Source organism: Lipophrys pholis, assembly GCF_963383615.2.
Source record: "Lipophrys pholis genome assembly, chromosome: 14".
NCBI classification, from domain to species: Eukaryota; Metazoa; Chordata; class Actinopteri; order Blenniiformes; family Blenniidae; genus Lipophrys; species Lipophrys pholis.
The window spans coordinates 16,403,132-16,417,014 of record NC_137633.1 but is presented as its reverse complement, the minus strand read 5'-3'; the positions used below and the strand labels follow the sequence as shown (position 1 = coordinate 16,417,014).

The following is a 13,883-nucleotide window of genomic DNA, read 5'->3' as shown; positions in this document are numbered from 1 at the left end:
TCTGTGCACGCGCACCCTGTATTGTGGCATTTGCAAAGAAAATGATCAACCATTGTAACCTTGCATAGACCAAGCAGCTTTTGTGAAGAACCAATGTTTCTCTGCTTTTAACTGGTATCTATCATATGTGTTGATCTGAGCAGCCAAGGTGGTGCCTGAAGAGATTACCCCGTTGGTTCCTGCTGTGGTGGGAGAAAAAACTGCGGATGACCCGACCTGTTACATCCTCGACACACTGCTCAAGTACATGGTCATCCAGGTGAGAATTTACAATTTCTCACTCATGCTTTTATGAAGTGCTTTGTAATTTATTATCTTTTAATTTCATGCTGGATCATTTATTTACATTAACCGATCTTCTCCTATCAATGTTTTTCTTGTGTTATGGCTTTATTTTATTGTAATTGCATTTTGCTCACTTTCATCAATTGGAATCCATTTGTTTTCTTATAGGTCGTTTACCATTTTACTTCCTTTGACTGGCTTTTTTGATCTCACTGTATTGGTCTCCCTGTTTGATTTCTTAACCATTGATTGAGTTTGATGATGTGTACACACACATGGACAAAATTGTTGGTACCCCTCTGTTAATGACAGGAAAACCCACAATGGTCACAGAAATAACTTGAATCTGACAAAAGTAATAATAATTTAAAAGAAATTCAGTGAAAATCAAGCAATGGAAATTAGACATTGCTTTAGAATTTTAGTTCAAAAGAATTATTAAAAAAAAAAAAAAAGAAACAAACTCGGGAAATAGGCCTGCACAAAAAATATGGTACCCCTAGAGAATATTGAAAATAATTTCCCCATATGGACATGTTCAACCAAGGTGTGTCCTCTAATTAGCATCACAGGTGTCTACAAACTTCTAATCAGTCAGTCGGCCTATTTAACGGATGACGAGTGGTCACTGTGCTGTTTGGTGACATGGTGTGTACCACACTAAACACAGACTAGAGTTGTCTCAGGAGATTAGAAAGAAAATTATAGACAAGCATGTTAAAGGTAAAGGCTAGAGGACCATTTCCAAGCAGCTTGATGTTCCGGTCACTACAGATGCAAATATTGTTCAGAAATTTAAGATCCATGAGACTGTAGCCAACCTCCCTGGACATGGCCGCAGAAGGAAAATTGATGACAAAGGGAAGAGACGGATAATACGAATAGTAACAAATGAGCCCAGAACAACCAATTAAAGGTCAATTCCAAGATCATGGTACATCAGTGTCAGATCGCACCATCCGTCGTTGTTTGAGCCAAAGCGGACTTCATTCGAGACGACCAAGGAGGGACCCCACTGTTGAAAACAAATGAGAAAAAAGTGAGACTGGAATTTGCTAAACTGCATGTTGACAAGCTACAAAAAGCTTCTGGGTGAATGTCCTTGGTCTCAGTCGCAGGTCATGGGTCTTACAACAGGATAACGATCCAAAACACACCACTAAAAACACCCAAGATTGCCTAACAGCAAAATATTGGACTATTCTGAAGTTCTATGCGCCCTGATCTAAATCTTATTGAGCATCTGTGGAAGGAGGTGAACCATGCCGTCAGAAGGCACCCTTCACACCTGAGACAACTGGAGCAGTTTGCTCATGAGGATTGGGTCAAAATACCTGCTGAGAGGTGCAGAAGTCTCATTGAAAGTCAGAAATCGTTTGATTGCAGCGATTGCTTCAAAACATTGTGCAACAAAATATTGAGTTAAAAGGTACCTTCATTTTTTGCCCACTCCTGTTGCATGAGTTTGTTTTTTGAAAATCATTCTTTTTAACCACAATTCAAAAGCAATGTCTGATTTTCGTTGCTTAATTTTCATTGAATTGTTATTTATTATTACTCTAGTTCATGGGTGTCAAACTCGGGTCCTGGTGGGCCGAGCCCTGCATGTTTTCAATGTTCCTCTGCTTCAACACAGCTGATTGCAGTGAGCGGTTCGCTATCAGGCTTTCTGTTGAACTCAGTGATGGTGCCATCATGACATTCCGCTGTGTTAAAGAAGGGAGACATGGAAAACATGCAGGGCTCGGCCCTGCTCTAGTTGGATTCAAGTTATTTCTATGACCATTGGGGGTTTTTCTTTCATTAACAGAGGGATACCAACAATGTTTTCCACGTGTGCATGTTTGTATTTTTTCCTATGTAAGACAGTTTTATGGATATTCAGTGCAAGACAGAGATTGTGCACTCCCTTAATTGCATGCAACGTTGCGTTAACTTGTCTTAATGTATTTTCTCACATAATTAGTGTTCAGGTAATTTATAATCATCAATAATTCTGCAACGGTCCAAATAAAACCAAAGACCTTTAATAATTAAGTCAGTAAAGATCTCACTAAACACTAAACGCAATACATTTTTACCAATTGTGCATTGTTTCTTGTCTCAGAGGAACCTTCAAACTATTGTGTTTGGAGACAATGTACTGTGACTGTCGGAGTGATGCTGGAAGCGTCTCCTCTCACTGTCGCCTGACCTTGTCTGCCTTTGTGTCGTCTGTCTGCCAGGCATCCAGTTTAGAATGGAAGAACAAAGAGAACCAGGACACAGGCTTCCGGTTTCTTTTCAGTCTGTTCAAGAAGTACTACCTTCCACATCTCTTCCCCTCCTTCACCAAGCTCACAAACCTCTACAAGCCTTTATTAGGTACGCTGACGCACAGAATGTAAACAATGGTTTTTAATGCTGCAGCCTTTTCGGAGAAAAGAACTGCAAAGTTATACTCATTGTATGGAATGTCAGGTGCTGAGACTCTTGTGCTAATCCTGTTCTGGTATTCAGGTAAACAAGTAGGATCAATTATGTCAAGCAGAACAAAAATAGCTAAGAGTTCAGCTTCTGAGATTTAATGTTTGACTGGAAATTTTTCTTCAACTGTAAACAATCACATCGGTTCATCTGGAGTTGATGCTTAATACAATACAATACGAAATCTCTCTTTGTCTCTCCTGCGGTTTTTCTATTATTAACCGCCCCTCCCCGTATGTCGTCTCCTTGCTCAATTAGACCTCCCCCACCACAGACCGAAACCCCTGTATGTGCCAGTGACGCGGAACAATGAGAGCACCTTCTGCACCAGGGACCAGTACCTGGCAGCCCGTGTGGCCTTCATCACCTGGCTGGTCACCTTCTTCCTGGAGAAGAAGTATGTCAGCAGTGCTGCCGCGGCGCAGAGCGCCAAGAACGGCACCGAGGTCATTCCCAAACTCATCCAGGTGAACATGACAGTGCCTTTGTGCTGATTTCTCATTTTGACATCACCGAAGGCAGTTGAAGTGTCTTTCTAGCCAAACTAATGAGCACCTGTGTTTATATGGAGACACTTGGAAAGGATGTTACTCAGAAAAATAACCTTTGTGCCTTTATAATTGTTTACAATTATGTGTTATTATTGTAGGCGCTCAAACCTCTTGATAACGCTCCTGTCTTTCAGGGCTTCAAACAAAATAGGAATTTGCGAGATAGTTTTCTAATATATGGCAAAATATTCACATGGATGTGCAGTTTCCTCGTATGAGTCATAGAGTTGCTTGTTTGAAGTCTGATGACAAAATAGCTGCTGGAGTGGGGAGTGACCCTGTAATTATGTGTTCTTTATGACTGATTTTCTATCAGAAAACAGTCAAAACTTATAAAATGGACCTCCTGAAAAACTTAAGAGAAAGCAGGTTTTGACTTATGGGCTGTGTTACCAAACGAATCAGAATCCCAGGAACGTTTGCAACATAAACAATGTAACGATTCAGCGGGAATCCAAGTAAAAACTGTTTGAAGTTTGTGTATTTTGTCAGTATTTCTCATCTCCAGCTAGTCACATGTTGTCACAGTTAGGAGAGATGAGCGCATGAGCATGGAAAACTATCAGCATAGTTTGATCAAGGATGGAGCAGATTTTTTCTGTCATGTTGGAGGTTTTGTATTTTTACGTTACAAATTGAACTGAATTTCTTGCACATTGAATATTAATGTAAAGACTTAAGAATAATTTTATAACAATGACTGATGCAGCAGCTCATTGTCTTGTAAAAGGAAGTAAAACAGGACAATACTTTACCTTGTTGTGTAATGGTGAGGATTGTCATCATGATCACCACCTACGACTCTGATTTCCCACTGACTCTTTACGATGCAGACTGTCAATGCAGGCAGTACCAGCCAGGAAAAGGATAAGACGTCAGATGTTGATGCAAACGGGGCGGCAGGCGAGCCTGAGAAGAGCCACTCCAACAGCAGCACGCTGTCTGATCGACGGCCCAGCGATTCCAGTTTGTGTAGTGTCGAGGAGGAGCACCGGCACGTCTATGACATGGTGCACTGCATCCTGCTGTCCACCAGGGACAATGTGAATTTTGTCAACGAGGTCTTCCATCAGGTACAACCAGCTTGCCAAACAATACATAAGTTCATGTTACTTTATGAAATGTAGACTGTGGTCAGAGAGAAAACATACAAACTGCAGAACATTTAAGACACTGACATACCCAGAAAGAAAGAAAAGGCATAAAGTGCTTAGTGATACCTGAAACCACAACTCACCGATACACGTGAAACCTCAGACAATAAAAACATCTGACAGTGAAACCGTATAACATAACATAGTAGACATTCTTCACAAACCTACGAACGCCTCAATAAAAATGTATTTCAATCAATGAACAGGAAGACGAGCTCATCCATCAATCTTCCATACTGTATAACCAATTCAGGGATATGGGGGGCTGAAGCCACTCTCAGCTGACTGTCGGTGAAGGCAAGACAGGTGCTGGATAAGTTTCCAGTTCATTACAGGGCAAACGCAGAGATAGACACATTCATAACACATTCACACCTGCATGTAATTTAAAGTCATTTGTTTTTGGACTGTGGGAGCAAACTGGAGTACCCAGAGAAAACGCATCCACACAAAAAAGTCCCCAAGCACAGGAGAGGTTTGGCTGTAATGTGAGACTGTCAGCCCCACCACCTCTGGACATGACATCTCAAAATCTGCTTAGTTTACTTTTTTCTTTCATTGATAAAAACCCACACTATGACACGAATGAAAAAGGAATGGACATTTATTGTGTCACTGATGCAAAAATGATTTCTTGAATGTGAACTGTGTGGAAACAGTAGATGGATAAACTGCAGTAACATGTACTGTGCTGCCCCCTGGTGGCTTAAAGGTATCCAACAGTTCTTGAATACCTTTTCAGTTCTTTGACACTAATCAAAGAACTGAATTAGTTGGTTATGAAAATCCCTGGTCTCCCTCCAAAGGCTTTCCTGCTGCCATCCTGTGAGGCGTCGGCAACCAGGAAGGTGATCAAAGTCTACAGGAAATGGATCCTGCAGGAGAAGCCCGGCTTTATGACAGAGCCCGACAAAACTGCCCAGGAGGATGAAGTGGATGACCGCTCTGAGCAGAGACTCAGCACAGAGACCAACAGCATTCACACACAGGTGGAAACTGTTGACAAATACAGTCAGCCACTTAATTTAACTTTTAGTTCTATTAATCTACAAATTTTTGGATCTATTCATAGTTGACTTCCAATCGTTTTACATGGCACATGTGTCGAATGACGATTCAGCAAGATAAAAAACCTACATCATTCAACTGTAATATTATCCTCGCTATATGTTTTCGGACATTACTTCATATCTACTGAGTAAATGACGAGTCTGTTCTTTTGCCAGATGTTGGAGTGTCACGGTCACAAGCGGTCATCTAGCTGGGGGAGAACGTACTCGTTCAGCAGTGCTATCAATCGAGGCTTTCTCACTGAGGAGCAGAACAGGGACATCAAGGCTGGCATCCAGCCCACACTACAGGTCCGTTTTTATCCACGGCTTTATGTATGTGCAGAGGAAAGACCGTATCTGTGTTGCTCTCCCTTTACTGTATTGTTGTGTTTTTATGTATGTGTGTGTAGGTGTTTCTGACCAACTCATCCAATGTGTTTCTGTTGGAGCCATGCCAGGATGTACCGAAACTCCTGGACAATCAGGTTGAGGTGTGCAAAGGTGTTCTCAGCATCTACCGGCACATGATCATGGAGCACACCATGAATACACAGACATGGTCAGTGAGATTCTCAAGTACACACAGAATGAGCTCATCTTGAGCTTTTCAATCGTTTGGTAACACTTTGGTTTTTGTCAATCTTATTTAATTATTTTCTGTTTTTCTTAACACTGCTGTACTTTACTGTGTTTTGCAGGGAGCAATTGTTGCAAGTACTACTGAGGATCACTGAGGCTGTGATGAAGAGGCCACAAGAAAACCAAAGAAAAGACAACTTTGCTGAAAGCTTAGCGGCTATACTCTTTAGGGTATGCATCCATCTCCTTCTTTTACATTACACAATGAAGACACTAATTTCTTTGCCCCACAGTTCACTTTAAATGTATAATTTTAAAAGATTTCTTTGTGGGAGAATTGCTTTTTGGACTGTCAACAAAGTCTCTTATTTAGGATTGTACTGTATTGTTACTTGTGTCCCACTTGGGGTATTTGCTGTGGAAAAGACAAGTAGACACGACATTGAGACTCCTGGTGTCACAACTTATCAGGAAGTTGAACGTCTCGCTGCAGCCCAGGCTGTCAATGCTAATTCTTCGTCCGTGTCCCCCCCCTCCCCCTCCCCCTCCTGCTGCATTTAGACCATCATTGTGGCGTGGGTGCGGGCCAACCTGTGCGTATTTATCTCCCGGGAGCTATGGGACGAGCTGCTGGCAGTGCTGTCCTCTCTTACCTGCTGGGAGGAGCTGGTGACGGAGTGGGCCAGCATCATGGACTCACTGACGGCTGTGCTGGCACGCTCCGTCTACGGCCTGGACATGGCCAACTTGCCTCTGGACAAACTCAGTGAACAGAAGGAGAAGAAGCAGAGAGGACGTGGTGAGGGGGGAAAGTTTGGGATATGGAAGACTTCAATTTGCTTCTGTAAAGTTCTGAAGGGATTTTGCTGTTAAGTGTTATCTTATATATATATATATATATATATATATATATATATATATATATATATATATATATATACATTTCCCATTTGTCACATATGAGAAACTGTCTTTTCTGGGCATCCCATTAATAGTTGGATAAAATAAAAATACAGAGCCTATAAATGGTACGATTAAGCATGTGGCTTTACCTCGTCATGATGCTTTACTTAATATATACACTGCATGAAAGCTTAATGCAGTAAGACACTGATACCGAAATCCACTTCTTGAATATGAGAGTGTTTATGTTCCATAGACAATTTTAAAGCTACCCGTTTAGAAGTGGCCTCATTAAGGTTTAAAAAAAAGAAAAAAACACTGATGGATATATTTACTGTATTGGCTACTATCTTGCATCTGAGCCAAAGACAACCGTCTTGTTTACTTACGTCTGGTACTGCTGCTGCTGATTTGGGTGGCTCAGATGGTCGAGCAGATTGTCTTCCAATGTCAGTGGTGGTTCTGTCACCGTCTCGACTGGTCCATGTGCTAAATTGTCCTCAGGCAAGATACTGAACACCAAGTAGCTCACAATGCTGGAGCAAGCAGCTTTGGCACCATTCATTTGTAAGTGTTTATATGAAAGAATAGAACTTTAGAAGTTAAGTTCATTTAGCATTTAAATCTGAATATGTAACAATCAGCCTTGACATTATGACCTTCTGGCCAATATTGAACAGATGAACAATTTGCAGTCCCTACCTGTTGAGCCATGCTTTTAAAGAACCTACTGAAGGTGTGATGTGTTACCTGGCTGCAGAACTTAAGCAGCAGATCATTTAAGTCCTATTCCTAAGACCAACTGCATCAATGATATTTGGCCACTGATGACCACCATTTGGCAGCGCTTATTTCCTTGGAACACTTTCGATTGATACTGCCGGCCAGGAAAACCCCACAAGTGTTGTAGTGGCTATTCAAAAGAAACCAAAATAGTCACTGGATATAGTGTGTTGAGAAGATATTCTTTACTCTTATCCAATAGAAAAGAACAGTTAGTTCTTTGGTTGATAATCCAGTTTGTTAGATTGTTTGATGTGTCACAATTTGCAACAATCATTTTATGGGGGGCAAAAATGAGAATGTGTTTACAAGGAGGCTTTAATGCCTCTTACAGATTTCAAATCAAATGAAAAACAGTATTTATGTTGATATGGTCCCTGAAGAACTGCATGTTTTGGAGACGCTCAGATCCAGTCATCTGAAATCCTCTCCCTTTATTCTGCCTCCAACGTTGATTACATAAAGTTCACTTGCAACCAAACCTAACCACCAACAGGTGACAAAAGATAATCAGTTACACTGATACTCACTGTCGGGGGTTCTAATGTTATGGCTGAATGACAAATATTCACAGATATTTCCTTTTAGTCACAACACATTTCTTTGCATGTCAGGAGTCATCCAGGATTCCCAGAAGGCTGCAGTAGTCGCCCGTTCGTTCTCGCTGAGTTGGAGGAACCATGGGGAGCAGGGCGGGCCGGGCGTCCAGGAGCCCATGAGGATTCGCTCAGCCACCACCTCAGGAGCACCTGGTGTCGAGAAGGCCCGTAACAATGTCCGACAGAAGGCCTCTGGTACGTACCTGTCATTAGCTGTATGTTAATATTATTCTAAAAACACTGCTCACATGTGTGATTCTGTACCCATGCAGCTTTATCTTCAGCTCTTGTGTGTGACACCATCACAGTGCGGATAAGCCTTTTGAGCACAGCTGTGCAACACAGGTTTTATCAGCCATATTTATTGAGTGTGAAAGACTTCAGACAGACCCATGTGTACCCTTACCCAGGTGCTGTTGAAAGGCCCAACACCAAGGGACAAAAAAGCCAGCAGATGGCCTCCATTGTTTGCCTCACATGTCATTGGCTAATGTCAACATGTTTCCATGTCAGCTCGATCGCAGGGATACAGCACAATCCCCTCCGACAGCATGTCAGAGGCCAGCTTTGGACGCGGCAAACACCCTCTTATCTGATTGAAAACTGGCAGGCTAATTATAAGTTGAGTTGGGAGCCAGTAGAGTAGCTGGGAGTCGCAGTGCCTGTCTTGCGCGTCTTAATTTTGTCTAGACAGAATCTTAATGTGGAGGATAAAAGGCAGAGATGATCCATTTTTATTGGTTGGCCTTCCGTCTCCCTCAATTACCGCCAATGTTCTGAGATGATGAGCCTGTTGAGCAAAGAGCAGATGTATCTGCGCGTGAATGATCAAGTCCTATGTGTGTGTGTGTGTACGCGTATGTGCACGCACTAACAGATCTATTGTGCGTCTGAAGCGCATGTTTATGCACCTACTCTGTTAGTCTGTTCATTTCTGCCTACATGCAAGTAAAGATGGACATTAAACATCACCGCTTCAAATTCCCTTCCCTTTCTTTGGCCTAATTGGATTTCTCCCACATTGATCTTCAAAGGCCCGATAGCCCTCCTCCCTGCTCCTCAAGAGACGGCCCACACATCAATTGCACGGCACTTTTTGATAGTTTCATTAAGAGTGTAATTAATGCTCATTAATATGCATAAATGAGAAGCAGTGGCGGTCTGTATCCGAGACTATGTATTTCTCTCTCCCGGAAAGGCATAATTAAAGTGTGCTGAAAGCAGAGAATAGAAATCTCCTCTTTCATTGCGCTCTTTGAGATTAAAACTGAAGGGCTATCCAGACACAATGGCAATGTCTCAGCATTGACAACTGTCAAACTTTAGCTGCTCTTACGCATGCAAATACTCATTAATATTGCTGTGAGATCAGGTCTTGATAATAGAGGAAAACTCTCTACACTTCGTGATGTTCCCTCATTAAGCCTTGATAACCATCACGAACCCAGCTGAACCGGCGCGCGCTCTCTTTCAACCATTGCTGGGACTTGTCAAGTGCAAATCATTATACAAATTTATGTGTAGATAGATTGTAATATAACAAAATAATATTTCCTTTTTTGATCGAACTAAAAGAAATGTTTCAGTGGTTGTATTCCGGCCCCATAGATGCTATGTTATCACTGGATAATCTACGCACATAGTTTGCCAATCACTTGTAAGAAATATTTTTTACTTCAGATGAACCAAACTGCCTTTTGGCGCATCTCGTCTAAAGATCCATTTACCCACTAAATGAAAAGCTTTTGGCAGATAAAATGGGATTACTCATCCACAGAAAGTTACTGCTCTTGAGTACAGCACTGGGGATGTCTGTAGTGTAACAAATGCATTGTAAGTGGATGACAGCTTGCCTGTCTGCACTCAAGATGTTATATACATGCGCAAGTAATGTCATCCTACCACAGACTGATTCTTTCTGTGTTTCCAGGACCATTTCGAAATAAATACTTAAGTAGACACTCTTGTGTTGTAGGTATAAATGCACATTGTGTTCATTCTAGTTCAAAAGACATTTTTTTTTCTACTACCTGCAGAACAAGACAACTGCAGGATTTTGTCAAGGTTCTTGTAAATCACTGACATGTGTGATCTGTACACATTTGATGCACACAGTGGACCACATAAAGCTTTGTACTGGACTTGGTCCTGCTTAGTGAGCAGTTACTGTCGGTATTACTCGCCCCACATTTATGAAAATTCTGCGATTACATTCCTTTTAAATTACTTGTCAAACATTGTAGTTATCAGGTTGTTTTTTTTTGTTCTTGAAATGTGTTGCTCAGTGCATGAAATAAACTCAAGGAGTTATCAAAAGGTTTTGATAAATGTTGGTGTTGCTTATAAACCATCTAAAACAGAACTGTTATGAGCCTGTATTGGAGAGGTAAGTGGAAACAAAAACCCAACTGATCTTTGAAAATAAAAATATATCCAGTCGGTAAGATTCAGTTTAATTGTTTTTCCATTCGGTTCAGATCATTTTGTATCATTTTTGATAGATTGTATATTTAAAACCTGCGTTCGGGCTCTGCTGGTCTTTTACTCTGCCTTCCTGGAGCAATATATTGTCATAGTAAGCTTCTGTACTGTTACTGAATACTGTCTTCTTCCTTTTACCTCTTTTCTGTTTCCACTCTCCATCTTTTTTTTTCCTTTTCTTTCTCTTCCCCTGATGGAAGCTAAGCGAAGCCAGTCCATCAGCAACTGTGTTCATCTGTACGAGGCTTTGCCCACTACTAAAAGTGTTCCAATGCTGCTCCACACTGTGAGCTCTTTCTTGCCTGGTATCTCTTCTGGTAACTCTGCTTGCTCTCACAGACTCTCAGGTAAAGTGTGTGGAGAGAGCTGCATGCGTTTGTATGTTTGTGACCTCCACCCTGCCTCTTCCATCCATCTCTTGAAATCTCTCACATCTTGGCATGTTCAGTCTTTGCTGTGACACTATTGGGATTACAGTAGACTGTTAATTTTGAACCGATTCCGTGCTGCGAGCTGAGAAATCTGCTTCTCTAGACATCTCCTTAACCGGCGTATGCACCACTGCATGTCCCACTTTCTCACCATGCTCTCATGAATGTCAGATTTAAAGAGACTCACCCCAATTTGTGCCCGTTTTAGGATTTGCATTAGATCCGGTGCTTTCTTGTGACGCGCACTCACAATGCCTCTCTCTTGTGACTGTCAGATGTGGAGGAGTGTCAGCTGTCAGAGTGTGGGGGCGAAGAGGAGCTGGGAGGCAGAGACAGCCCTCTGCCACGTAGCAGCAGCACCTCGGACATCACCCAACAGCTGTCTGACACTTTACCAGGTATGTGCAGACACAAAAATTGTGTTCCCCTCAGTTTTGATACAGCACCTCTTAAAACACTTTAAAATTCACTGCGTAATATAGCTATAACCCGAGTGCTATAGACTCATGCCGATTGAGGACAGAATATGAATGGATAGGTAACGTACAGATGATTAAAAATGAATCCATCCATTCAGGTCTTTTTTTATGGGGATGTGAACCTGATAGGAGTTTGCAGTTACAGTAATTTCACGTGGCAGTTAAAGTAATTGTCAGGTTGTTTCACTGTTATTAATGAGATTCCTGCAGCAGATTTCATTCTAAGATACTTCATCATGATCTCTTTAAAGTTGTGATTATAAGACAACACCCCCCCCACCCCCAGTCAAAATAAGTTTCAACATTTTTATTTCACAAAGCATGTAATATCAAAATTGCCATTCAATTGATTGATAACATCAGGTTTTACAGCAGCCACTGTTCATGATTCAGTAGGTTTAGCTTTTAGTGACCCTTCAGTCAGCCTTTTGCTTCTTTGTCGGTCTAAAGCAGAGGTGTCAAATATAAGACCCGTGGGCCAGAACTGGCCCGCAGAAGGCTTCAATGTGGCCCGCCAAACCAGCAAGCAAATTGTAAAAAAAATCCCAAAGGACACATTGATTTGTTTTAACAAATTTCTTAGGGTAGTGGACACAACACAACACTGAGACCCGAGCTGAGATATCGGTGATGCTTCTGTGAAAGATAGATTAGCCTCAAAGCCTTGAGTTGATTGATGTTGTAACAACATACATAACGCAGCAGCTATAGCAGTAGTTTTAGTTTTTTTTTTATATTTCATTGTACTTCGCTCAAAAAAGTGTTAAAATTTGCAGATTTTGTATGAGCACTCTATAGTCTATAGACCAGTATTGTTAGTCAAGGCAGAAATTTTGTAAATATCATCATGAAATATTGCCGACATTTGATTTTTCAAAACTTAACATGTCTTTCTAGCAATTGAAGGGAAGTGAATGCAATTAAATGAAGTCAATACTGAGCCTGGTTACAACATCCCTGTTTGTCTTTCAGCCCAGAAGAGAGAGTACTCACCGACTTCCTGTGGCTCTGAGGGCCGGATGTCTGAGAGCAGGAGAGAGAACACTGAGCCACCTGCGGTAAGACGGCTCATCCTGTATTGTCACTTTATGTTAAAGTAATGAAAGAAGAATCCGCTCATGTCTCTGCTTTGGTTTGTGGTTCTAGATCTTGATCCAGCAGAGCAGCAGTCCAGCTGATACCGACTGCAACGCTGACGGACATACAAACTTCACAAGGCCCAAGCTCAGAGAAAAAAGTAGATAGTAGTAATTTTGCAAAGATGATGATAATAAATCATGTGTGGCTGTGTTGTAATCTGAGTTCCACATCTCAATTTGCACTGATTTTATTTACAGTTCTCTGTGTGGACCTACTCACCCACTTTACTTTTCACCCACTTTAGGCGAGAGCGTCAGCAGCGAGGCGTCCAACGGCTACCTGAATGAAACTGACGTTAACTGGCAGGGGTTCGATGAGGAGGCCGACACTCAGTCCACACAGTCTGCTCACATGGACGTGACGGCTGATCCCCACAGCCATGGGAGTCTGCTGCTCAGCCACAATGAGGCACTCGCAGGTACAATAACCATTAAACCAAATGTAATAATATTCTCACGCCAACAGATTTGACTTTTAGTATATGTTTGTCATGCACATGATGAGTTAAGAGTAATATTGTTATTACCAGCTTGTGCACAGGAATATTTAAAAGAGCGTTTTGAGCTTGTTGAGGTGGACACATACTACTCAACAACAGAGAAAGTGCAGAACTCCTGAGTGACTAAATGAAAGTGGCTCATTTGGTTTTCTGCTTTCATCATGTACACATTCTTAATTATAGCTACTAGTGTGAGAGCAAATGCATTTCACTGTTCTTGTGGAGTATGTACAGATCTTTACTGTGTCCATCATGGAAAAGTTGATGGAATGCTAAGTGCTTGCAAAAGCAAATAATTTTTTTTATTTTATTTTTTATTTTTTAATAACATGGAGTTGAAAGTGTTGATGAAAGAAGGTAAGCAACACGTGGGAGAGTTACAGAAAACCATCATTTGAATTTGGCAAGAAAAACACAATATGAGACGACGACTCACAAGGTCAAATCTGTGATGGAAAGAAAAATCTGAAAAATAAATGTC

The 13,883-nt window shown here is 41.4% G+C and overlaps 1 protein-coding gene across 5 annotated transcripts in view; it reads left to right on the top strand.

The window, feature by feature from the left end:
- ralgapa2 (Ral GTPase activating protein catalytic subunit alpha 2) overlaps window positions 1–13,883 on the top strand; it is a 99,125-nt gene that overhangs the window by 29,021 nt on the left and 56,221 nt on the right. For all 5 annotated transcript variants that reach the window (XM_080479937.1, XM_080479936.1, XM_080479934.1 and 2 more), the window contains exons 7-20: window positions 144–259; window positions 2,511–2,649; window positions 3,010–3,218; window positions 4,136–4,375; window positions 5,263–5,445; window positions 5,683–5,817; window positions 5,919–6,067; window positions 6,207–6,318; window positions 6,649–6,886; window positions 8,388–8,567; window positions 11,560–11,682; window positions 12,736–12,821; window positions 12,910–13,000; window positions 13,148–13,321. In XM_080479937.1, the coding sequence (XP_080336063.1) occupies window positions 144–259; window positions 2,511–2,649; window positions 3,010–3,218; window positions 4,136–4,375; window positions 5,263–5,445; window positions 5,683–5,817; window positions 5,919–6,067; window positions 6,207–6,318; window positions 6,649–6,886; window positions 8,388–8,567; window positions 11,560–11,682; window positions 12,736–12,821; window positions 12,910–13,000; window positions 13,148–13,321 (2,175 nt within the window). The remainder of the gene's footprint in view (window positions 1–143; window positions 260–2,510; window positions 2,650–3,009; window positions 3,219–4,135; window positions 4,376–5,262; window positions 5,446–5,682; window positions 5,818–5,918; window positions 6,068–6,206; window positions 6,319–6,648; window positions 6,887–8,387; window positions 8,568–11,559; window positions 11,683–12,735; window positions 12,822–12,909; window positions 13,001–13,147; window positions 13,322–13,883) is intronic.